The 27,650-nt window shown below is 32.2% G+C and overlaps 1 protein-coding gene across 5 annotated transcripts in view; it reads right to left on the minus strand.

Annotated features, from left to right (window-relative positions):
- The window catches only part of LOC127737231 (E3 ubiquitin-protein ligase TRIP12-like), a 113,657-nt gene that overhangs the window by 35,621 nt on the left and 50,386 nt on the right, over positions 1–27,650 (minus strand). For all 5 annotated transcript variants that reach the window (XR_007999281.1, XM_052247766.1, XM_052247764.1 and 2 more), the window contains 15 exons: positions 26,585–26,634; positions 25,466–25,622; positions 24,818–24,974; positions 20,780–20,943; positions 20,363–20,588; positions 19,837–20,068; positions 19,238–19,386; positions 13,944–14,098; positions 13,160–13,238; positions 9,941–10,050; positions 7,528–7,713; positions 6,932–7,039; positions 6,418–6,510; positions 4,814–5,011; positions 3,074–3,276 (listed from right to left, as the gene is read on the minus strand). Coding sequence is in view for 4 of the 5 variants with exons in the window: in XM_052247766.1 (XP_052103726.1) it covers positions 3,074–3,276; positions 4,814–5,011; positions 6,418–6,510; positions 6,932–7,039; positions 7,528–7,713; positions 9,941–10,050; positions 13,160–13,238; positions 13,944–14,098; positions 19,238–19,386; positions 19,837–20,068; positions 20,363–20,588; positions 20,780–20,943; positions 24,818–24,974; positions 25,466–25,622; positions 26,585–26,634 (2,267 nt within the window). In the remaining variant the exon portion in view is untranslated. The remainder of the gene's footprint in view (positions 1–3,073; positions 3,277–4,813; positions 5,012–6,417; positions 6,511–6,931; positions 7,040–7,527; positions 7,714–9,940; positions 10,051–13,159; positions 13,239–13,943; positions 14,099–19,237; positions 19,387–19,836; positions 20,069–20,362; positions 20,589–20,779; positions 20,944–24,817; positions 24,975–25,465; positions 25,623–26,584; positions 26,635–27,650) is intronic.

The following is a 27,650-nucleotide window of genomic DNA, read 5'->3' on the forward strand; positions in this document are numbered from 1 at the left end:
ATATAACAAGAGTGCACACGCTGGAATGTCTTGCTTGTTATACTGATCATTGATTTTATGTTGAAAGTCTTGAAGATAAAGGTTTTACTACAAGTATCACATAAAATTAACATTTTTAAAGATCCATGACAATGAGGCCAAGGTCAGACAAAAACTGTCACACGGACATGTACACCGTACAATTATTCCATACACCAAAAAGAGTTGACCTATTGCTTATGGTAATTGAAAACAGACCAAAACACAAAAACTTAATGACCAATGAACAATGAAAATGAGATGAAGGTCAGATGACACCGGCTACACAGACATGTACACCTTACAATCATTCAATACACTGAATATAGTTGACCTATTGCTATTAATAAATGAAAAACAGAACAAAACACAGAAACTTAACATTGACCAATGAACTATGAAAATGGGGTCAAAGTCAGATGACATTGACTAGACAGACATGTAAACTTTACAATTATTCCATACACCAAATATAGTTGACCTTTTGCTTATAGTACTTGAAAAACAGATCAAAACACAAAAACTTAACATTGACTAATGAACTATGAAAATGAGGTCAAGGTCAGATGAAATCTGCCAGACTGACATGTACCCCTGACAGTCATTCCATACAACACATATAGTTGATCTACAGCTTATAGTATATCTGAGAAAATGACCTAATCATGTAATTTTAACCTTGATCATTGATCCGTAAAATGAGGTTGAGGTCAGGTGAACCATGTCTGTTTGACATGTAGATGTTGCAAGGAACCCATATACCAAATACAGTTATCTTATCACTCATAATAAGTGAGAAATTCACATGACCAAAAAACTGTAATTTTTTTTCCAGGCAGTCGCTGAACCATGAAAATGGGCATATGACAGATGGAAACTATGAAACATAAGGTATCTGCATACAAGGTGTCAAATTATTGTTTTTCTTCATGTTAAAGGGTCAGTTATAGTCAAAGTATTGAACTTCCTGTCAATGAAGAATGTAAATATTTCAACCAAAAATTTACTTAATAGACATAAAGCAACAAGGAACTAAAATACAATAAAACAAGAATAAGTACTGTAAACCCACTAATGATTTATTTTTGCAAGTAGAAAAATAGCATGAATATGAAAAGTCGTGAATATTACAAACAAATGTCTTCTCTTATAAGACTATATTATATTAAGAAAGTCAGGAAATCACAAAAAATAAACTGTTGCTTAGTCGGCAAGAAAAGTATACGGGAATAAAAGTATCTGTGAAAAAGAGTTGGTTAACAGTATGTGTCCATAGGACAAAATGCACCCAAGTCCCACTTTCACATTTCCATGTTCTGTTAACCACGAAATATAGGTCAAACCGTATTTGACATACATACCAAATTGCTTTCGGAATAATGAACATGTGTACATGTGTACAAGTGTACTAAATTTCTTCTCGATGTAACAACAAACTACCTATAACCAAAACATTAACCTGATAAGGGATGGACGGACAGACAAACTAGAAAACATTAACCTGATAAGGGATGGACGGACAGACAAACTAGAAAACATTAACCTGATAAGGGATGGACTGACAGACAAACTGGAAAACATTAACCTGATAAGGGATGGACGGACAGACAAACTGGAAAACATTAACCTGATAAGGGATGGACGGACAGACAAACCAGAAAACATTAACCTGATAAGGGATGGACGGACAGACAAACCAGAAAACATTAACCTGATAAAGGATGGACGGACAGACAAACCAGAAAACATTAACCTGATAAGGGATGGATGGACAAACCAGAAAACATTAACCTGATAAGGGATGGATGGACAGACAAACCAGAAAACATTAACCTGATAAGGGATGGACGGACAGACAAACCAGAAAACATTAACCTGATAAGGGATGGACTGACAGACAAACTGGAAAACATTAACCTGATAAGGGATGGACTGACAGACAAACCGGAAAACGTTAACCTGATAAGGGATGGACGGACAGACAAACCAGAAAACGTTAACCTGATAAGGGATGGACGGACAGACAAACCAGAAAACGTTATCCTGATAAGGGATGGACGGACAGACAAACCAGAAAACATTAACCTGATAAAGGATGGACGGACAGACAAACCGGAAAACATTAACCTGATAAGGGATGGACGGACAGACAAACTGGAAAACATTAACCTGATAAGGGATGGACGGACAGACAAACTGGAAAACATTAACCTGATAAGGGATGGACGGACAGACAAACTGGAAAACATTAACCTGATAAGGGATGGACGGACAGACAAACTGGAAAACATTAACCTGATAAGGGATGGACGGACAGACAAACCAGAAAACATTAACCTGATAAGGGATGGATGGACAGACAAACCAGAAAACATTAACCTGATAAGGGATGGATGGACAGACAAACCAGAAAACATTAACCTGATAAGGGATGGACGGACAGACAAACCAGAAAACATTAACCTGATAAGGGATGGACTGACAGACAAACTGGAAAACATTAACCTGATAAGGGATGGACTGACAGACAAACCAGAAAACATTAACCTGATAAGGGATGGACGGACAGACAAACCGGAAAACGTTAACCTGATAAGGGATGGACGGACAGACAAACCAGAAAACATTAACCTGATAAAGGATGGATGGACAGACAAACCAGAAAACATTAACCTGATAAGGGATGGACGGACAGACAAACCGGAAAACAAGGACGGAAAGACAAACCAGAAAACATTATGCCCTTTCATCTACTTGGCATAAAAATGGAGCATTTGCAGAAATCACAGGATATTTAATGGCCAACTGATAATTGCAAAATCTCAGGACTTGTCAGGAGGTAAACTAAGTCATAGGTGTGACTTTAAAATATCAGGTCAGTTGACCAATACTTTATTCTATCGACTCCAAGCTGATCAATCTTTGCTCTTATTCCTGAATGCTGCATACTTGGCAAATAAGCAAAAAACTCTAATTCAAAGTATTTGGTTTGCTTCATAAGTAAAGATGGTTAAGAAAAACAGTACAAGTGTAAATCCTTCAATGTAATGTTTACCATATTGTATGGGTCTGTACCCAAATACCAGCATGACCAAGAGGAATTTCTGAATCTGTATCAGTTTCACTTGCATCCTTCTCCCCAGGATTGCTGTAGTTTTTAATGGCTTGATACACTGTCATGTTGTAAGGTAGAAAACGCTCTCCCATGTAAAATTCTAACTTATGTCTGGCTGTGCCTTGACTGATAAATACAGCAGCCTTAAAATAAACACATTTAACAATTATAAAAATACTTTTATTTATGCAAACTATCAGTTCTCAAATGATTATTAAATACATTTAAATTAATTTGACTTTACATTACCTGATGAGAACAAACTACAAATAATAAAGTTGTTTCAGTTATAAACATGTAATCACCAGTAACATTGTAATTTTAGTTATCACAATAAATCTTTCAACAAATTTGTCAAATTTAGATATTTATCACATGCTGCATCATATCAACATACAATGTACACCTCTTGATGCTTCAGTATTGACATATACATCTCCTTTGACTCGTACAATAGGTTATTAGCTAATTAATGTACACCTCTTGATGCTTCAGTATTGACATATACATCTCCTTTGACTTGTACAATAGGCTATTAGCTAATTAATAGTTTGTGTTACAATGTACATCTCTTGATGCTTCAGTATTGACATATACATCTCCTTTGACTCATACAATAGGCTATTAGCTAATTAATAGTTTGTGTTACAATGTACACCTCTTGATGCTTCAGTATTGACATATACATCTCCTTTGACTCATACAATAGGTTATTAGCTAATGAATGTTCATATATTTCATCCTTTTATATTTACAGCATAAATCACTTACTGGTTAGATTATTTTCTTGCAAATTGTCAGATAATTTCAATTTAACGAACACAACATTTTGTAAAAAAAGAAAATTGCTCTCTTAAAAATATTTTGATCAAGGAGACTTTACATTTACCTTTATTCTTCTGTGATTTCAACACCCAATACATGGAATTGTTGTACAGTAACATAATAATACCCACAGAACACAGAAGTACTGACCGTGCACACCCAATACACGGAATTGTTGTACAGTAACATAATAATACCCACAGAACACAGAAGTACTTACCGTGCACACCCAATACACGGAATTGTTGTACAGTAACATAATAATACCCACAGAACACAGAAGTACTGACCGTGCACACCCAATACACGGAATTGTTGTACAGTTACATAATAATACCCACAGAACACAGAAGTACTTACCGTACACACCCAATACATGGTATTGTTGTACAGCAATATAATAATACCCACAGAACACAGAAGTACTTACCGTACACACCCAATACATGGTATTGCTGTACAGCAATATAATGATACCCACAGAACACAGAAGTACTTAGCGTACACACCCAATACATGGTATTGTTGTACAGCAATATAATAATACCCACAGAACGCAACCAGAAGTAGTTAGTAAGCGATTACGGTCTTTTGATAAAAGTAAATTTGTGGTTTTATTGAATTTTGAAAAACGGACATTCACTGAGGCCTAAGTAAATATCACTTTTCCTAAAGTCAATTTAACCAAAACAAAAGACAGTAATTGTTTTACTCCATATTCCAAGAAAAAAATGTATTTAATTACAATCATTTCCCAAAATCAATTGTACATCAAACATTTTACCATAGTCACACATGTAAAAGCATGTGAATTATTTGATCTTTGAACTTGTTTTTATTTCTAAATACACATACCATAGTATCATCAACATCTTCATCAGAATTATCATCATCACTTATATCATCATCGGCACCCTCAGGTTTAGGACGACCATACCCCCTAACTACTAGGTATCTCTCTATAGCCTGTACCAAGGCTAATGGATCAATCTTCACAGGTCCTCCCTTCCACTGTCGCAATGTTGTACATTCAGGGTGTCTTTGTAGATTGCACTGTAATAAATTTCGACATTAAAACATATTTTGTCTTTTTAACATTGTATCTAAAAAAAATTCAAAAATTTCACAGCATCAGTTCTGGAATCAACCTGTTCTAGTATCCTGAATGTTCTTTGTGGCATTATCATACAAACATGAAATCTTACATCTGTATTAAAATGGAGATAATGCTACTGAATTTCTATGTATTTCCCATATAATATTCATATCTCTATGAACTGCTTTATTTGTATATGTCTATTTTAGAAGTAAATGAAACGAGGAATTGGAAAGCACATTTTGCATACTTTTATCATCACACATAAAACTGTTCACATCTTTCTTGTATCTAAATTAAAATTTACCAAGCCATATATAAAATATTTATCTTAAAAAGAGCTATGTAATAAAGGATGAAAAAGAACTGGTGGACAAGGTGATTACAAAATAGACATCACTTCTAGAAAGGAGCCTTCACAACATTCTATGATCTAACTTTACCTTTAATTGATGTGTATTGAAGAACTTTACCTTTAATTGATGTGTATTGAAGAACTTTACCTTTAATTGATGTGTATTGAAGAATCTCTAACTTTACCTTTAACTGATGTGTATTGATGAATCTCTAACTTTACCTTTAATTGATGTGTATTGATGAATCTCTAACTTTACCTTTAATTGATGTGTATTGAAGAACTTTACCTTTAATTGATGTGTATTGAAGAACTTTACCTTTAATTGATGTGTACTGAAGAACTTTACCTTTAATTGATGTGTATAGAAGAATCTCTAACTTTACCTTTAATTGATGTCTATTGAAGAATCTCTAACTTTACCTTTAATTGATGTGTATTGAAGAACTTTACCTTTAATTGATGTGTATTGAAGAATCTCTAACTTTACCTTTAATTGATGTCTATTGAAGAGTCTCTAACTTTACCTTTAATTGATGTGTATTGAAGAATCTCTAACTTTACCTTTAATTGATGTGTATTGAAGAATCTTTAACTTTACCTTTAATTGATGTCTATTGAAAAATCTCTAACTTTACCTTTAATTGATGTCTATTGAAGAATCTCTAACTTTACCTTTAATTGATGTGTATTGATGAATCTCTAACTTTACCTTTAATTGATGTCTATTGAAGAATCTCTAACTTTACCTTTAATTGATGTCTATTGAAGAATCTCTAACTTTACCTTTAATTGATGTCTATTGAAGAATCTCTAACTTTACCTTTAATTGATGTGTATTGATGAATCTCTAACTTTACCTTTAATTGATGTCTATTGAAGAATCTCTAACTTTACCTTTAATTGATGTCTATTGAAGAATCTCTAACTTTACCTTTAATTGATGTCTATTGAAGAATCTCTAACTTTACCTTTAATTGATGTGTATTGATGAATCTCTAACTTTACCTTTAATTGATGTGTATTGAAGAATCTCAAGGCATTAGAACCTCTCCCACTGGATGCACTGCCACCAGGTAAATCATGAACTTTGACCTGGAACTGCAAAAAAAAATCAACTGGTTTCAATAAAATACTTGAGTCAATAGCCAGCTTTTTCTTTGTAATACAATATGTGCAGTAATCGAAACGAGATAATACTTGATTTACAATTGAGAAATGAATTTAACTTACATATATAATCATTTTCTACATTTGACCTATTCCATGGCAGAGATATATGATGCTGGCCAGTAAGTTATATGTCTGGTAAGTTTGTTAATGAACTGACTTACCTGATGAACCAGATTATTTGATTTGAGGGTAAAACAAGACATTTTAGGAAGTTTTATGTATTTACTTACAACAACTTCCAATTGTGACTGAATTATACATCTATAGGGCAAGTCTTTAATTACCATGGGTTAACTAAGGGAACAAAGCATTTGATGAACTGAAAATAAACTAGGAAAGATTATAATACCTGTTCTAACTGGTGCAAACAACCAATCAATTTGGCAACCAATGCAGTCATTGATGGTAGGTTTTCAGAATCTACGTGTACCTCTTTACAATGTAATACATCTGGAGGCTGTAAACAATAGTACATTCATTTACTACAATGCAGTATTACATACAAAACAAAAGACGATAAAAACAAGGTCCTTTAGTGGTGACATTTTATTAAGATTTCATTCTTCTTTCTTTATTTAATAAAAAGCAAAAGCCATACACCTAGAAAGAAATACTGCGTCAGAATGCTGTGTAACTTACAAATAAAGTAATTATGTCTATAATTTTTTGTAAATATTGATGATTTTCTAAATCTAACAACGTTTGTTTGTGAATATAGCTTTCTGCATCTAGAAATTCCTACAATTACAACGAGAAATTTAAACAGATTGATTTAAACACTCAACTCTTTCATTTTCTTTTGTAGTTATTACACTTGAACCTATTAAATATCCAGGGAATTGTAAAGGGTTTTTGGGAGTGTCTACTAAACGTTTTTATACCACCAATGTTAAATTTAAAAGTGTCCTATATTTATATTGAACTCTGTTATGATACAATACTTACAGGGCAGTTAAGGAATATATGTAGAAATCTTCTGATTCGGACATCTCGTGGTACATCACCTGTCGTGGAAGTTAAATACTGTAAAAGTTTCTGAACTAGTCCACTATGTATTATTTCAAATGGAGACACATCACTGTCCTTCATTATATTAGCTATCTCTTTCAGACAATCTATTCCACAATCATCCTGAAGAAAAATCATTCTAGATTATACAAATGTTATGTAGGTTTCATAGTAGTATATATATATATATAGTCTAACCTGGATGTGTAGAATACAGTTAATATAAATGAAATGTTAAACCACATATATCCTAACTTAAAGCAGAAATAAAATGTATACTTCCTATGCATAGCCCATGAAAAAGAAAATTATTTTCTATTGATAAAATCTTCTCAAACTGGACCTTTCCTAATTTTTTTATAATGTTATGTAATTTATATATAATTGATTGTTTGCTGAACATCCAGTGGCACATATTTCACCCATTCTCAGGAGAATCAATTCATCTATGACATCATATAAAGATGTAAAACAGTTTGATGAAGTATGAACATCCAGTGGCACATATTTCACCCATACTCAGGAGAATCAATTCATCTATGACATCATATAAAGATGTAAAACAGTTTGATGAAGAATGAACATCCAGTGGCAAATATTTCACCCATACTCAGGAGAATCAATTCATCTATGACATCATATAAAGATGTAAAACAGTTTGATGAAGTATGAACATCCAGTGGCAAATATTTCACCCATACTCAGGAGAATCAATTCATCTATGACATCATATAAAGATGTAAAACAGTTTGATGAAGTATGAACATCCAGTGGCAAATATTTCACCCATACTCAGGAGAATCAATTCATCTATGACATCATATAAAGATGTAAAACAGTTTGATGAAGTATGTGTGAAAATCATACTAAATATGAAGTTTGAGATGCAGTAAGCACTTAATTTTTGTCTTTATTCATTTATAAGGATTCTGATTTGCTAATGAAAAAGTGGTCTGGGCAGTACTGATTAATAACTCAATCAGTAACTGGTGTACAAACAGACAATTACATTGGTTGTCCAGTAACAAGTAAACATTCAACTGTATGTTTCAGAGTTTAGTGTGGCATCCATTTCGCTGAACTAGTATACATTATTGTTTAGGAGCCAGCTAAACCCCATCTCTGGGTGCAGGATTTTCTCACTGCATTGAAGACCCATTGGTGACCTTGGGCTGCTCTTTTTGATTGGATTGTTCTCTCTTTGACACATTCCCCATTTCCATTCTCTATTCTATTGATCTTTAATTGTGTAACAATTCACTTTGAAAAATAAATAAATGGAGAATGTGTCCATGAGACACAGATGATGCCCCTGCTAACATATACGTTATAAAGAGGGATAACTCAAGAACTGTAAAAGTGACACCCCACCCCCAAATTCGAAATTTATCAGAGTTTTGTGGTAATAAGCATTAAGTATAAGTTTCATAAGATTTGGTTGAGGCAAACTAAAGTTAAAGGAAATGAAAAATTCAGCAATTTTTCCATATATATAAAGGTGCATAACTCCAGAAGGGTAGAAGTGACACCACCCAAATTCGAACTTGATCTGTATTTTGTGGTAATAAGCATTGTGTAAATGTTTCATAAAATTTAGTTGGGGCAAGCTAAAGTTAACTGAAACTAATTTCGGGACATACGGACAGATGGACAAGGGTAAGACTTAATGCCTCCTCCGTTGACGGCGGGGGCATAAAAATGTGTGTTTTTTTAACATTTATAAAAGGGTTTTGGCTATTCAAGCTCTGTAATCCTAACATAGTTTGTTTTAGAAGTAAATAATCAACCAACAATCAATAAAACAATTTCTGTATGAAATGTATTATAATCAAGGGAGATAACTAGGACAAATCAATACTTTTATTGTTGTTCTTTTTTTACATTTTATTTTATAATATACATGCTTGAAAATTTAGTGTCATTAAGAGTTGTCCCTTTATTAATCTAAAATAGGATTAAAATGGACCTCTACTGTTAAATGATCAGTGGCAGTACATAGTCTGTTGAGTATATTGAGAGATTTACAATAGGATTAAGATGGACCTCTACTGTTAAATGATCAGTGGCAGTACATAGTCTGTTGAGTATATTGAGAGATTTACAATAGGATTAAGATGTACCTCTACTGTTAAGTGATCAGTGGCAGTACATAGTCTGTTGAGTATATTGAGAGATTTACAATAGGATTAAGATGGACCTCTACTGTTAAGTGATCAGTGGCAGTACATAGTCTGTTGAGTATATGAGAGATTTACAATAGGATTAAGATGTACCTCTACTGTTAAATGATCAGTGGCAGTACATAATCTGTTGAGTATATTGAGAGATTTACAATAGGATTAAGATGTACCTCTACTGTTAAAAGTTCAGTGGCAGTACATAGTCTGTTGAGTATATTGAGAGCAGGATGACTTGATCCTTGGGTCTCGGTACCAAAATACTGTTCTATAAATCGAGATGCTGAAATAAAAACAAATTCTATCTAGTTTACAGCAAAATTGAAATTCATATGCGATCAAAACAAGAAAAGTTATACTTGCTAGGAAGACACAAAGTCAAGGTTTACCAGAATAGTGATGCTTCATTTAGCTTCATGGGAATCAATTTGAGAAAACGTCATCTTATTTTGTACTAATATTAAAGCAAAAGAAATATCTAATTCAATTATTGATCCATGAAATCTACAATACAGAATATCCTATGAACATTAAAGAATCCACAAATATCGTCAGTAATGAATTCAAAAATGTCATCAATAATGAATGAATAAATATTATCCATAATGAATCGATAAATATCATCAATAATGAATCAATAAATATCATCAATAATGAATCAATAAATATCATCAATAATGAATCAATAAATATCATCAATAATGAATCCATAAATATCATCAATAATGAATTAATAAATATCATCAATAATGAATCATAAATATCATCAATAATGAATCATAAATATCATCAATAATGAATCATGAATATCATCAATAATGAATCATGAATATCATCAATAATGAATCAATAAATATCATCAATAATGAATCATAAATATCATCAATAATGAATCGATAAATATCATCAATAATGAATCATAAATATCATCAATAATGAATCGATAAATATCATCAATACTGAATTAATAAATATCATCAATAATGAATCATGAATATCATCAATAATGAATCAATAAATATCATCAGTAATGAATCATAAATATCATCAATAATGAATTAATAAATATCATCAATAATGAATCGATAAATATCATCAGTAATGAATCATAAATATCATCAATAATGAATCAATAAATATCATCAATAATGAATCATAAATATCATCAATAATGAATCAATAAATATCATCAGTAATGAATCATAAATATCATCAATAATGAATCATAAATATCATCAATAATGAATCATAAATATCATCAATAATGAATCAATAAATATCATCAATAATGAATCATAAATATCATCAATAATGAATCGATAAATATCATCAATACTGAATTAATAAATATCATCAATAATGAATCATGAATATCATCAATAATGAATCAATAAATATCATCATTAATGCATCATAATTATCATCAATAATGAATTAATAAATATCATCAATAATGAATCAATAAATATCATCAGTAATGAATCATAAATATCATCAATAATGAATCAATAAATATCCTCAATAATGAATCATAAATATCATCAATAATGAATCAATAAATATCATCAATAATGAATCAATAAATATCATCAATAATGAATCAATAAATATCATCAGTAATGAATCATAAATATCATCAATAATGAATCATAAATATCATCAATAATGAATCAATAAATATCAACAATAATGAATCATAAATAGTATCTGTACTGTACTATAAACTTGGATATATTATTCTCTATATGTGTGATGCATAACTTGTATATACTCAGGACAAATTAGAGCTTGACATATTGTGTTTAAGACTGTTGCCCTCTTGATGTCTTTTGTGTCTCATTGATGTTTACCCCCTCTTGATGTCTTTTGTATCTCATTGATGTTTACCCCCTCTTGATGTCTTTTGTATCTCGTTGATGTTTACCCCATCTTGATATCTTTTGTGTCTTGTTGATGTTTACCCCATCTTGATGTCTTTTGTGTCTCATTGATGTTTACCCCATCTTGATGTCTTTTGTGTCTCGTTGATGTTTACCCCATCTTGATGTATTTTGTGTCTCGTTGATGTTTACCCCCTCTCAATGTCTTTTGTGTTTCATTGATGTATTTTGTGTCATGTTGATGTTTACCCCATCTTGATGTCTTGTGTCTCATTGATGTTTACCCCATCTTGATGTCTTGTGTCTCATTGATGTTTACCCCATCTTGATGTCTTTTGTGTCTCGTTGATGTTTACCCCATCTTGATGTATTTTGTGTCTCGTTGATGTTTACCCCCTCTTAATGTCTTTTGTGTTTCATTGATGTTTACCCCATCTTGATGTATTTTGTGTCATGTTGATGTTTACCCCATCTTGATGTCTTGTGTCTCAATGATGTTTACCCCATCTTGATGTCTTATTTCTCATTGATGTTTACCCTATCTTGATGTCTTGTGTCTCATTGATGTTTACCCCATCTTGATGTCTTGCGTCTCATTGATGTTTACCCCTTCTTAATGTCTTGTGTCTCATTGATGTTTACCCCATCTTGATGTATTTTGTGTCTCGTTGATGTTTACCCCATCTTGATGTATTTTGTGTCTCGTTGATGTTTACCCCATCTTGATGTATTTTGAGTCTCGTTGATGTTTACCCCATCTTGATGTATTTTGTGTCTCGTTGATGTTTACCCCATCTTGATGTCTTGTGTCTCATTGATGTTTACCCCATCTTGATGTCTTATTTCTCATTGATGTTTACCCCATCTTGATGTATTTTGTGTCTCGTTGATGTTTACCCCATCTTGATGTCTTGTGTCTCATTGATGTTTACCCCATCTTGATGTCTTGTGTCTCATTGATGTTTACCCCATCTTGATGTCTTATTTCTCATTGATGTTTACCCCATCTTGATGTATTTTGTGTCATGTTGATGTTTACCCCATCTTGGTGTCTTGTGTCTCATTGATGTTCACCTCATCTTGATGTCTTGTGTCGTATTGACGTTTACCCCATCTTGATGTCTTGTGTCTCATTGATGTTTACCCCATCTTGATGTATTTTGTGTCTCATTGATGTTTACCCCATCTTGATGTCTTGTGTCTCATTGATGTTTACCCCATCTTGACGTATTTTGTGTCTCATTGATGTTTACCCCATCTTAATGTCTTGTGTCTCATTGATGTTTACCCCATCTTGATGTCTTGTGTCTCATTGATGTTTACCCCATCTTGATGTATTTTGTGTTACGTTGATGTTTACCCCCTCTTAATGTCTTTTGTGTCTCATCATTGTTTACTCCATATCTATTATTTATATTGAAAGCAGATATTAATCATAACAGCAGAAGAAATAAAGGACTACCTTTTGCAGTATAAAATAAGCTGAATTCAGCACTGAGTAAAAACTCCTACCTTGCTCTTTAACCCAAGATTTAACTTTCTCTTTGTTGCATGGGCTGGTTATCAGCACAGGTTTAGGACTAAATGCATCCTGAAATAAAACAATATCAAGTATTCATTCAAACGAAAGTTAATGTTACTTTAAAGTGTATGATATTATATTATTTTTCATCCTGTCAGTTAATGTTACTTTAAAGTGTATGATAATATATTATTTGTCATCCTGTCAGTTAATGTTACTTTAAAGTGTATGATAATATATTATTTTTCATCCTGTCAGTTAATGTTACTTTAAAGTGTATGATAATATATTATTTTTCATCCTGTCAGTTAATGTTACTTTAAAGTGTATGATAATATATTATTTTCATCCTGTCAGTAAAACATCATTTTTCCAATGCTGAACATTGAATTGATGCCAAAGAGAAATGCAAATTGTCCTATTCATACATCTTGCAATATAATAATGGCTTTTTTAAATTTAAAATCAAATCCTGCATGTTTCAGATTACAAAATTAGACATATGCATTAAATAAGGGCAAAATTATTTTTTTTATTTATCATACTTGCAATAGTTTTAAGGCAAATGTTAGCAACAGAATAATCACAAGCAGCAGTTTGTTGTTGTTAGGCAAATTGAAAATTGCATTCCTGGTGACGGACAGAATGACCCCTTAGCATTTCTTTCCTATTTTATACCAATGGTTCCTAGGACATGGTTTTATTGCATATTTTTTGTAGTAAGTAAAACCTTTGGACACCATTAGTTCCACTTGTAAATAAGATATGACTTACACTTCTGGTGAGACTGGTCAAAAGTCTCGGTTGACCAACCTTTGACAAGCCAGATTTGGGTTGCTGATCTGATGAAGAAGAAAACTTTCCCCATGTTCGTGGATTTAAACTACTTGGTAAGAAAGACATCTTTGAACTTGATTTCCCTTCCTTCCCTGCAATATAATGTAAATATAGAAATTCTTATCAAAATATCTTTTAATTCAATTAAATGTAGTGTTTACATAATGACCTAAATTTAAAGCTTTAGCTTTTCCTCCAACATTCATAAGTTTTACATTATTTTGAAAATGCAAAGCACTGTCTACTAAGCACTACATATTTTTTCTTTCAATGAGTTTGTTCTATATGTGTTGTATATCCTGTCAAACAGTTTTTTTCTGTTTCTACAATTCTGACATGTGAATATAAAAGGAATACACATCCTGGTGTAATTTGCCAAAAAAATCTTCGAAATTTTTTAATGTCTTATTTTTCCAGCAGCACACCTTTTAGCATGCATTGAAACTTTTTATTTCACATACAGGAAAGTCTTTAAAGGGATACTTCGCAAAAAAATGAAAAATTGATATTATGTTGATTATGTATAAAAAACCACAAATTCATAAATATTAAAGTTTAATTCTGCTAGATAAGAGATCACCATCGATTTTAAAATTAGAGTATCACTTCTCCGCGTGCGGCCATTTTGACATCATCCCTGAAAGAAACCACGATATATCTATAAACCACAAAGGACCAAAACAAGCAGTAACCTAACGCAGCCGTAATTGAGTGTCGATATCTTGTCAAGCGTACGGTTGTTTTACCCGATAAGGAAAGCCTAAACAGTTTCCCGGGTCACAAAAAAAGATTATAATAGACATGGTTGTGCATGCAACCTTTCCTAACTAACTTGATAGGCAGAAAATGTAAGTAATTATATATAATTTTTTTTTTAATAACTACTATGGTCTGTCGTTTTAAAACTGTTTTTTTACTAAGTTTTTGAAACAAGAAATTTTAATGGAAATTAGTTAAAAAGTTCAAAGTGATAAATTAAGTGTTACGTGTAAAAATGTTTTCGAAAATCTAGTGTGTTCATAATTCATTTATGTAATAATCTTATTTGAATAAATTCGGACCTTCCCTTATCTGATCACCAGTATGGCTAAAGGAATTGTTCCCAGAGGTATTGTGAGTTGACACTTCCAGGTATTCAAGCGATCTCCTGTTGGGCTTTAAAACTCTTATTACACAATAACATAGAGCAAGTTCGTGCATCACTTCACCTCTGAGGGTATTGAGAAGTGTACACAGCCGATAACTTGTAACTTTCCATTTTGAAACTATCAGGTGAATATACATCTTTGTCTTGCGTGCCGATAGTGATATGCTAGTATTTACTAAACCATAGATATAATAGCAATTATATATATGACTAAACTCATACGCTTGTTTATAAATAACATTTATGGTGTAAAGAATATTTATGAAAATCTAAATAATTCCAAAAAAAAATTTGATAAAAATAAAAATATATTTACATATTTTCCAAACGTAAATTGGGGAAAATGTAAGTAATTACTCGTTGTCAATAGTTATGGACATTTTGAAACGTACAAATATTGATTTAACAAAATGTTCGCACTTGTCGATCATTGGATTATACGCCTAGATAGAAGGTTACGGAACTATAGATAGTCGCAATTTAGAATATATACATGTATATTGAATATACGAGAGAAACATCCAAAACCAATCTGATTTAAATACAGGTTGATATCTAACTTGCTTTGGTTCATCGAAGTTATGCACATAGTAAAATCACAGATTTTTATTTCAATTAGATTATTTGGACAGTTTAAGAAAGTCGTCATCATCTCAATGGTTTTGTATTATGTATAATAATGTAATAATGTGAACATGGTTCTATTATACCGGTAGTACCTCATGTCAATTTTCCTGTTCCGACTTGCATGTAATATATATGCCACTGGACGTACACTAATGATCCCCAAAAAGCTTATTTGAAGAAATAAAGAAACTTCACTCCGAATAGACTGATAGTAGATGTATTAACGTCTGGTCAGCTAGAGGGTTGATTAATTTATTTAGTTAGCTTAAAAGGGAGGGGGGATAAACCATTCCTAATATTGCACTTATGCATAAAATATTAAATGAGAGTAATATAAGAGAAAATATAAATACGAAAAGTCGCATATCTGGTAAAAAAAAAAAGTCTCACTGGCAACTATAGAATTTCACGTACAATTGTCATTCTTAATCGAAATAACGGACAGTCATTAAAATACATGCATGTACACTTTGATAAAAAGGTGTGCTGCAGTTGCATATTATTCATCATAAATCTATTTCAAGTATATACTTTCCTGTCATTCTTATAAGTTAACGCAGAGACATGTAACTATACATCTCTAGTTAACGACAATCAACCATATAAATATTTGAATCTGATGTGACTTACCATTCATCTCTTTCTTTTTTCTTCTTTTTTTTTATTTGGGCAGGTACACAAACATTGTAATGTTAGATATACTGTTCCCAGGTTGGGAGGGGGCGGTGGTTGGAGGTGAAGTATATCGAAAGTTACAAAATAAGAACGTTGTATTGATGAATTTACATGAAGAATTCTGATCTTGGGCGTAGGTTTCTTTTTTTTTTTAAGTTCAGTGATTTAAATTGAGAGAAAAAAATCTGTCAGAATTTAAATAGTACCGACAATTTCCACCTAAGACTCCTCTAAAATCATGAATGGTCATGCTTCACAATCATCAGAATTTTCTTTCCATTGGTACATTCTGTATCGGTAGTGATTTACCTTGACATTTCCGGGTATAACAGAGCTACTTGTATATTACATGTATGTGGTTAGGTGACGTCCCATGAGGTCTTACGTATACAGGTTCACATTTATAATGGTTTCTGATAAAACAAGGTTTTATGACATTCACACTCCTGCATGTTCTGTATACCAAATTCTTATCTTATTTTCAGACCAAACGAGGATGTGAATATTTTCCAGTAAAAATATTGAGTATCAAAGTATCAAATTAATTTCGGGATTTTTTTCTTTCTTTGTATTAAATCACAGAAACTTAAAGAATATACTGCTTGTCCGCTTTAGGTGTATTCTTGTCGGTAAACGTACAGAAAGTCACAGGATATAAAGTCACAAATTTGATAGGACAAAAAGTCACAAGTCACAAATTTGATAGGACAAAAAGTCACAGGACAAAAAGTCACAAATAATTTGTTGACAGTTGTTTGAATACATAAGAGAAAGATCTTGAAATATTTTCTTTTTATTACATATATCCATTTTTAAGTTTAGGAAATTGTTCATAAGCCTTGATAAATGAAAATTTTTTAAATTTAGTCATTCAAAGTATAATTTCTTGGCACCATGAAGCCATTTAAGTACTAATTCACTTTGACATTTTGTTTCCATAACAATTATTTGATTATTATTGATATTTATTGAATAAATGTTAATAACAAAGTTGCTTTATATATAATAGTTCAAGAAAAAAAAAAAAAAATATTTTTAAAATTAGTGTTTTCTTGTTCAAAGAAAAATAAATTTAAAACTGAATTGTGACTTTTTTGTCCTGTGACTTTCTGTCCTACATTCTTCTTGTCAGTTAAGACTGACATATATGTCTCTGGTATATAGTGGGTTTATTAATAAATGATAAGTCTTGCAAAGATACAAGATATAAAGCACATTGAAAATTGATTCCGCCGATCTGTCTCAAAACTTCAAAAAAGGAAAGTTGACGTTAGATTGATTCTGTTATTTTTTTAAACATCGTTGGTCAAATAGCTAAAGTATGTATACGTTGTGAGATTTTAAATATTTTATAAGGGCATTCCCGATTAGGTAAATGTAGATTGCTGTGGACGGACCAAGCTATATTAATCATGTAACCGCGATAATTTTCTCTAAACATTGAAATATTCAAGGTTAATACCCATGATAATTTGAAAAAGTAAGTACAGTGTATGGTTTATACGCTCATTTTCGTGGGCCATTTTTATTTATAAAATTATTTAATTGAAAGTAATTCAGAATTTCGATGTTACAACAAATACTCACCTATCTATTTTAAAATTAAGCTTACGCAAAATATAAAAGATATACATGTGTATAACGGCGATTCAGGTATTTTGCCACCATATTCCTCCCCAAATAATTAATGTTTTTATCATTCATACGAAATGTTGTTCACACCTGTAACGGTGAACCGTGTTGGCTAAAATTCACTGAGTGAAGATCAAAAGAATTGAATTACAGAATGCTAATCTTTTTATTACCTTGAATTTAACCACGCATTCAACAGGTAGTCACTAAGTGTCACAGTACAATACACATTGTATTTTCACAGTACTAGTGGGAAATGTTTGCTAGACTGAAGTAAAAGCCGTCAGGTGAGAATACAAACATGCATTTGTAAAACAATATCAGTTATATATGTTTGTTCAAAATGTCCCTCGGAAAAAAAATTCATAAAAATATATTCTATTGTATGATTTACTTTTATTACTATAATCATATCAGAAATCCTTTTATCGTAAATTTTAATTTTGAAAGTTGCACGGCTGATCACTTTACTTTCTTAATTATTAGTTGGTTAATAGCTACGCCAAAAGTCGTCGATGCGCTTAAAATCGCGTTATTAGATGATTAACGAACAAGACTTATAATGAGATTTATTCACTCCCGGCATGCAAAAAGACTTAAACTACGTCACATAAGTCAGGAAGTTGGAACAAATTAAATTATTAATTCCCAATTTTCTTCTTTATTAGTGTTCATATCCAGATAAAACTTGGTAAATATGTTTTTTATGGTATTATGAACATAATAAGATGAAAAGTAAAAAATCGCGAATTTTCCCTTTAAATATAATATCTTTTATGCAGACTAACCTATATTTCATGTGTAGAAAACTCCCTATTAGAAATAACAAGGGAGCTCTTTATTTTCCGTGCATGACAGTTTTAAATTGTGGATCTTTATTTCTGTTTCCCACTGCTGGAAACTATTTAGGTGCAGTATCTACATTTTTACCAGCTGATTTTGATCTATCAGAACTTCAGCTTCCTATGACAGGAGAAATCTTGGTACAGGATATCTACATTTTCTGCCCTATTATATAAACATTATAGTTTTCCAATGCTGCAGATCTTTTTAGTGTGGTACATTTATTTTTACCTGCAGACTATGCCATGTTTAACCTAATGGTTTTCCACTACTGGAGACCGTTTTGGTTGGGTATATTTATTTTTACCTGCAGATTTTGCCCTATTAGAACTTCTGTTTCCCACTGCAGGAGATCCTTTAGTTGGGGTATCTGTAGGAGATTCATCTGTATTTTTACATTTACGACCCAGTGACCTTTTTGGTGGTTTCTTCCTTTTTAATACATCACTTAGTCTCCTGGAAGTGAAAACATTTGAATTTAATGATAATTATAATTATAACAGATATTAACTATGACATATTTGTTGGAAATGGCCATACCAGTAATTTTTTCACAGAAAAATCAATAGTAAAACCAATTCTGAAAATCAATGGGCAGCTTTACTGAATAAACCAAGAAAATCATTATAGCTTTGGTCGTCTTAAGTAGATGTGTACATCTATTATACAATTCAGAAGTTCCATAAACTCTCACTTTTGCTTCTTTGCTAGCATTGGAGAAAAATTTAGTTTCTCTACATAGAATATGTTAATGCAACATTTGCAGCTCTATTCTTTATCCTTATACTTTATTCCTTTGATGTATATGCAATATTTAGTGGTCTTATCTTTATTGGTTTATATACATTTACTTTGACCTAGAAGATGCTAACATAACATTTGATTTAATTTTATAATTTTACTTACATTTGAGAAGAACTGTGTTCCTCTGACGTAGAAGATGATGCAGCAACGTTTGATGCTCCATCTAATTTTTTATCAATACTTTCTGATGATGTGCTACTGCTTGTGATACTTGCTGACGAACTAGACACAGATGTTGGTGGGGGGATGGATGTGGATGGTGAAGGCGAAGCCTTGACAGGGGATGGGGCCTGGGGATCTATTTCTGTTAACTTCTTTATCTGATGCATAACACCTAAAAACAAATGTAAATGCTTCATTAAATATTTATTAATCTTACAAGTTTCAATTACTTGGTCCTTACTATTCATATAAGTGTTGTCTAATCACTAGTATTTATTAACAGAAGACAGCTTCTTCTTTTAAAGACTGCATATTTAAATAAATTTAAAAAAATGTCCCCCCTCTATTTGTAAAAATATCCTATTGCACAATGGAGGATGATTTATCAGCTTTATAATACTTGAGAGAATTTTATCAAAAAAGATTTGAAAAAGAAAAAAACATTTAGAAGTATGGCATAACCAACCTTCTCTTCTAAAATATATGGAGAAAACATCTGGTAATTTTTGCATCAGTATTTCTGCCATCTGAACAGCAGCTACAACAACTTTTAAGTCATTAGATGCCATCATGGCAGCAATGTGGCTGGAGACAGGCTGTGTTTGTAAAATACTTCTCAACAGGTCTGCTCCAGCATAGAATATCATTCGTAATAATGTCTGTAGGCACTTGTGTCGTACTGTAGGACCAGCCTGAAGGAAGTAATGTCAGGAATTTAAAACACTTAAAAAAAAACAACAATAAATACCTGAAAACTAACAAATAATTTTCAACTGATATCAAGAGAGTTGCCATTCATATCATAAGCCAATATCAATTTAGCAAAATAGCTGCTATGGATCAATTCAAACTTTTAGAAAGTAAAAAGTAATTAAGAACTTACAGATGAACTATAGACTTCATACAAGACAGAGAAGAGAGTTTGTATGAAGGCTGAGGCTAATTCCATGTCCTCCTTTAGAATTTCAGCTCTAGAATCACATCTGTCTACCAGTGGATCTGTGGTTGTAGTGGATGATGATGATGGCGTTGTAGTGGTTGAGGAACCTGTAATAGTATATACATTATTCTCCATGACTACATGTTAAGAAGGGCAGTGAAAACTTACAAATCAGGATACATTATCTTTGATCAACATAGTATAAATCATTTCATGTAACTTTGTATAGTCAAAAGTATGCTACACTTCTATCAAATACATTAAAAGTATGCTACACATCTGTCAAATACATTAAAAGCATTCCAAACTAACAAATTTCATTATATGAATAAAAAAGAGTGTACTGAAAACTTATGTAGGTCTTCCTAAAACAATTTCCAGCCAGATGGAATCATTTTCAATCCTGATTTTTATCTTTTTTTAACTTTGTAATAAAAAAGTATCAAGGTAATAATTGTAAAGCAACTAATATGACAACAATTACTTGATATTTATAGTTCTTTTAATTTGATCGTGCAACGCTTGAAGTTACAATCAGCAGACTTACATTCATGCTTTACATTTATTAATGCTATACCACGCTGATGAGAAACTTCACTTTAGTTTTTAAAAAGCACATATTCCCTAATACCAGATGTTGACCTTATACATGTTATAGTGATAAAATTCAGAACACAGACATAATATGTGAAATCCAAGTTCTTTTTTTAAAGCATCATTGAGCTTTTTAAATAGTTCTTTCCATGTTATTTCTTCAAGTAAGAGATGAACATAAGATAAATGGTATGAAAAATATTTTATACGTTTTTGAAAGCCTTTGGGTGCATTATTAAATTTCACACCTATACACATGCGCAGTTGTGTTCACAACCTATTTTCGCTCAATAACCTTTTAATGTTTGAATCATTTAATCATTTATAATATATCTATCATAAATAAAATCATTTTTGCTAAAATTATTTAAATACATATCAGTTAAACATGAATGATTAATACAAGCCATGTACAGTTGGTTTCCCAATCCTATTATTAGTGTATTTTTGTTTGATGATATATTTGTAAAGATGTACGAATAAATAAGTTTAAACCAAACATGAATGATATCCACTACAAAAAAGTTTACCTGAGGGATGGACAGGTAAATCTCAGCTGTGGGAAGACTAATTAACCTTTGTTGTATTAATGAGGGGGTATTTAATTAGGGCTTGCTTTTAGAGAAATTACTCCACTTCACTTTTATGACCAGATAAGTCTGAACAGAGCGATCAAACCCACATTGGTTGTCCTCTTTAGCTGTACACAAGAAGGATGTTAGAACTTTAGCTGTTCACAAGCAGGATGTTAGAACTTTAGCTGTACACAAGCAGGATGTAAGAACTTTAGATTTACACAAGCAGGATGTTAGAACTTTAGCTGTACACAAGCAGGATGTTAGAACTTTAGCAGTACACAAGCAGGATGTTAGAACTTTAGCTGTACACAAGAAGGATGCCACATCTTTAGCTGTACACAAGCAGGATGTTAGAACTTTAGCTGTACACAAGCAGGATGCCACATCTTTAGCTGTACACAAGCAGGATGTTAGAACTTTAGCTGTACACAAGCAGGATGTTAGAACTTTAGCTGTACACAAGCAGGATGTTCGAACTTAAGCTGTGCACAAGCAGGAAGTTAGATCTTTAGCTGTGCACAAGCAGGATGTTAGAACTTTAGCTGTACACAATCAGGATGTTAGAACTTTTTAAAATGGCTGTACACAAGCAGGATGTTAGATCTTTAGCTGTACGCAAGCAGGATGTTAGAACTTTAGCTGTACACAAACAGGATGTTAGAACTTTAGCTGTACACAAGCAGGATGTTAGAATTTTATTGTCATCTTTAGCTGTGCACAAGAAGGATGTTAGAACTTAAGCTGTACACAAGCAGGATGTTAGAACTTTAGCTGTACACAAGCAGGATATTAGATCTTTAGCTGTACACAAGCAGGATGTTAGAACTTTAGCTGTACACAAGCAGGATGTTAGAACTTTAGCTGAACACTAGCAGGATGTTAGAACTTTAGCTGTACACAAGCAGGATGTTAGAACTTTAGATCTTCACAAGCAGGATGTTAGAACTTTAGCTGTACACAAACAGGATGATAGAACTTTAGCGCTGCACAAGCAGGAGGATAGAACTTAAGGTGTACACAAGCAGGGTACTAGAACTTTTAAAAATAGCTGTACACAAGCAGGATGTTAGATCTTTAGCTGTACACAAGCAGGATGTTAGAACTTTAGCGGTACACAAGCAGGATGTTAGAACTTTAGCTGTACACAAGCAGGATGTTAGAACTTTAGCTGTACACAAGCAGGGTGTTGGATGGATCAGGACTTGTCTAGAAAATATTACCATTTTGGAAGCTTTTAGGATCTTAAAATGTCAGAAATGAAGCTATACACCTATGGTAGGATCTTAAAATGCCAGAAATGAAGCTATACACCTATGGTAGAATTTTAACATGTCAGACATGAAGCTATACACCTATGGTAGTATCATAAAATGCCAAAAATGAAGCTATATACCTTTGGTAGTATCTTAAAATGCCAGAAATCCATAATAGGAAAAGGTTTATATGTTCATTGGTGAATTAAGGATGTTCACTCCTTTGTTTCAAAATAACAAGCTTTCTAAAGGACTGTTAGTTAATAGTATATAAATAACTGAACTTAAAAAGCAGAAAAAAATGAAAGATCTGCGTCCTTGTTTTTGAGATATAAACAATTAAAAATTTGACGGGAAATTATATTCTCTAAGATTTTTTCATACATTTCAAATTGGCACCTTTTTTCTTCCAAAAACTATGAAAATTTAGCAAAGATTTTATAAGATTTTCAAAAATAGCTTTTAAAACAATATGTAATAAGATTATGAAAAGAAAAGTAGAGTAAGTGGGCAAAATTTTTATGGCACTACATGGATAAAACTAGAGGATTACGAATATCTAATAAAAAGTAAAAAAACAGGAGTAGCAAACATCCTCAATAAGAAATGAGTCCAAATACTGTCAAGGATACTTGTACTTTCATTTAGAAAGTAGTTTTTTTGAAGCAGGTCTATAGACACCAGACATCTTACTTTTATGAAGTGTTTTGAAGCAGGTTCATAGACACCAAACATCTCACTTTTATGAAGTGTTTTGAAGCAGGTTCATAGACACCAAACATCTCACTTTTATGGAGTGTTTTGAAGCAGGTTCATAGACACCAAACATCTCACTTTTATGGAGTGCTTTGAAGCAAGTTTATAGACACCAAACATCTCACTTTTATGTAGTGTTTTGAAGCAGGTTCAAAGACCTCAAACATCTCACTTTTATGAAGTGTTTTGAAGCAGGTTCAAAGACCTCAAACATCTCACTTTTATGGAGTGTTTTGAAGCAGGTTCATAGACACCAAACATCTCACTTTTATGTAGTGTTTTGAAGCAGGTTCAGACCTCAAACATCTCACTTTTATGAAGTGTTTTGAAGCAGGTTTATAGACACCAAACATCTCACTTTTATGGAGTGCTTTGAAGCAAGTTTATAGACACCAAACATCTCACTTTTATGGAGTGCTTTGAAGCAAGTTTATAGACACCAAACATCTCACTTTTATGTAGTGTTTTGAAACAGGTTTATAGACACCAAACATCTCACTTTTATGGAGTGCTTTGAAGCAAGTTTATAGACACCAAACATCTCACTTTTATGTAGTGTTCTGAAGCAGGTTTAAAGACGCCAAATATATCACTTTCATGACATTCCTTCAAAGTATCATAAGTTTAAACTTCAAAATAATTCGCATTAAAACATTTTTTCATAATTAATATTTTCAAAGCAGATTACTTTTTTCTTTCTGTAAATTCCACATATTTTTTCATGCATTTACTGAATGAATTTTAAAAGACTAATTTTTCAACACACTGCCTGGATTGGTTTTAATTTCTCAAGTTCTAACCTGTAGGCTGTGGGACACCAAATGAATTAAGCTTCCTCTGTACAGGTCGAGCTGTGCCTGTGTCTTCATTAATCTGTTGCAAGGAATTAAAGTCTATTGTATATGACCTGCCCATAGTAGATAAACTAACTTCATCTTCTCCAGCTTGATATGCTGCCTGTAATAAGAAAATAATGATCCAATATGACACTATTTATTTAACATAAGGATTATACATCAAGTAGTATATAAAAGGTTTTCTCCTCTCTATCAAACATCCATACTCAAATGGGCACTTAAATGAGTATTTTACATTCTAAAGATTATCTGAATATCACCTTTACACTCTTACAATCTATTGCTGAATATATAAATGATGCCACAATGAGGAGCACCTTATACTTGAGACTTATCACCAAATTTGTACTTATGATAATGAACATGACAAGTGCCACATGTGGAGCAGGATCTGCCTACCCTTCACATTACCTGAGTTCGCCCTGTTTTCTGTGAGGTTAGTGTTGATCAGTCCTAAATATTCTTTGTTATATTTTATGGACTTGTCTTTTCAAAGTTTTTTTTTTTTTGCCACAATGATGTCAGTTTCTCTTTATATGACTTTTGGATGTGCCCTTAGTGTTTTACGTCTTTTTTTCACACCGTATTTACCTCTACAATTTTACTATCTATTGCTGTATAATGATGCCAGATACTCCTATCATCCCTCCATTGCCACATGACTGCCTCGGTTTGAGTAAAGGATCCTTTACGTAACATTTGATCAATGGAAAATATACCATCAGTTGGTAACTTGGGCATTAATTCCCTGTAAACAATAAAATACATCTATTAATTAATACAATTATATGCTTTTATTGTTTATATATAAAGATTGTATGCTTATCATATACTGTGGATTCATTATTATTCGTGGGATACCAATTTTCGTTGATTTCGTGGGCAAAAGTGAACCACGAATTCAAATGTTCAGCGAAGAAGGGAGTCTATATTAGCTTGTATGCAGCATTTTGCAAAACCATGAAATCAAGTATCCACGAAAATACGATATTTCCCCAATCCACGAACATTGATACCCATGAAAATCAATGAATCCACAGTATATATATATTCTTATGTAAACCAAGCAAGGATGAGAATTTCCTTGTATTAAAAAGTTGTGTTATTCTTTTCCTTAAACATGCTAATTGTCAATCTTTGAGGAAAATTAGGCAACATGTTTGTTTTCCAGATTGAATACTATCGCCAAATGCTTTTGTTTAATCAATGATAGTCCCTGTGTCAAAATCACATGTCAGCAATTATTTCTTTGTAAAAACAATATTCAAGCTATAATCCCTTTAGAACTTCACCTCTGGCAAATATCAGCTGAGAGGTCAATGAATTACGTAATCACACACCTGTGCATCCACAATAAAAAAGGAATTAATTACCCCAGAAAACTGTTGGATACGTTTAAACCAAGCATATAATTCATTATACTGCTGTCAATATTCTTTAAGCGATGATAATACTCTTAAATTTACTATTTTCAAGAAAATATTCTGTTTGCAAACTAAAGCCGCCATTACTTAGATATGCATGTGCCAGTGATGAGGTACAATGATGGGTGATCAGTAAGAAAGGTTAAACCTCCTTTTCATAATGTAGCCTGAATAAATCAGTCGTTATATCCTACTGCTCGACAATTGCTATGCCTAGAGTATGAATGAAAATTAATTTAATCAAGTTTGCCATAATGCCTTGATCATTTGTTAAAAAGTAACTTACCCAATAAGACAAACAATCTCATACAGCTCCTGTGGTGTCCTAGATACCAACTGAAATCAAATCAAATTCAAATTCATATTTTGTCATTAACTCATTTTTTTATATTAATATTAATTCTTAAAGAGAAAATTTGTATGCCTCAACATATAATATAAAAATAAGGAGATGTGGCATATTTGCCAATGAGACAACTATTGGCCAGAGTTCAAATGAAGAGTACGTACAAGCAATTATAGGCAACCTATTTATAATGCAATATTTGTTATTAATGAAATAAATACATTCAACAAGCATTCTGAAAGTATTGCATGGCAATACATAGTCCACTACTGGTTAAGAATTCTTTGTACTGGAACAAAATGCTAATTTGATTTATAACTTGTCATGGTGTAAACAGTCACTAAACTATATAACAAATATCAAGTCAATATCTTCAAGCATGACAAAACAAGAATGTGTCCATAGTACATGGATGCCCCACTCGCACCTTCATTTTCTATGTTCAGTGGACCATAAATCTGGGGTCAAAACTCTAATTTGGCATTAAAATTAGAAAGATCAAGTTTCAAGTTGATTGGACTTCAACTTCATCAAAAACTACCTTGACCAAAAACTTTAACCTGAAGCGACCAAAAACAAACCTGAAGCGGGACAGATGGACGAACAGACGGACGGACGGACGAACGAACGGACACACAGACCGAAAAACATTATGCCCCTCTACTATCGTAGGTGGGGCATAAAAAGTGTGGAAAACTGATTATTTGAGTGAATTTTCTAAGTCCAAGGAACATAACTCTGCACAAAATCATCAGACCGGAACAAAATTCGAACTTGATCTGTAACTTGTCATGATAAAACTATATACAAATTATCAAATCAATATCTTCATGCATGACGAAAAAAAATGAGGAAAACTGATTATTTGAGTGAAGTTTCTAAGTCCAAGGACCATAACTCTGGACAAAATCATCAGACCGGAACAAAATTAAAACTTGATCTGTAACTGGTCATGATAAAACTATATACCAAATATCAAATCAATATCTTCAAGCACGAAGAAAAA

This window comes from Mytilus californianus, unplaced genomic scaffold (genome assembly GCF_021869535.1).
Source record: "Mytilus californianus isolate M0D057914Y unplaced genomic scaffold, xbMytCali1.0.p SCAF_4, whole genome shotgun sequence".
Classification (NCBI taxonomy): Eukaryota; Metazoa; Mollusca; class Bivalvia; order Mytilida; family Mytilidae; genus Mytilus; species Mytilus californianus.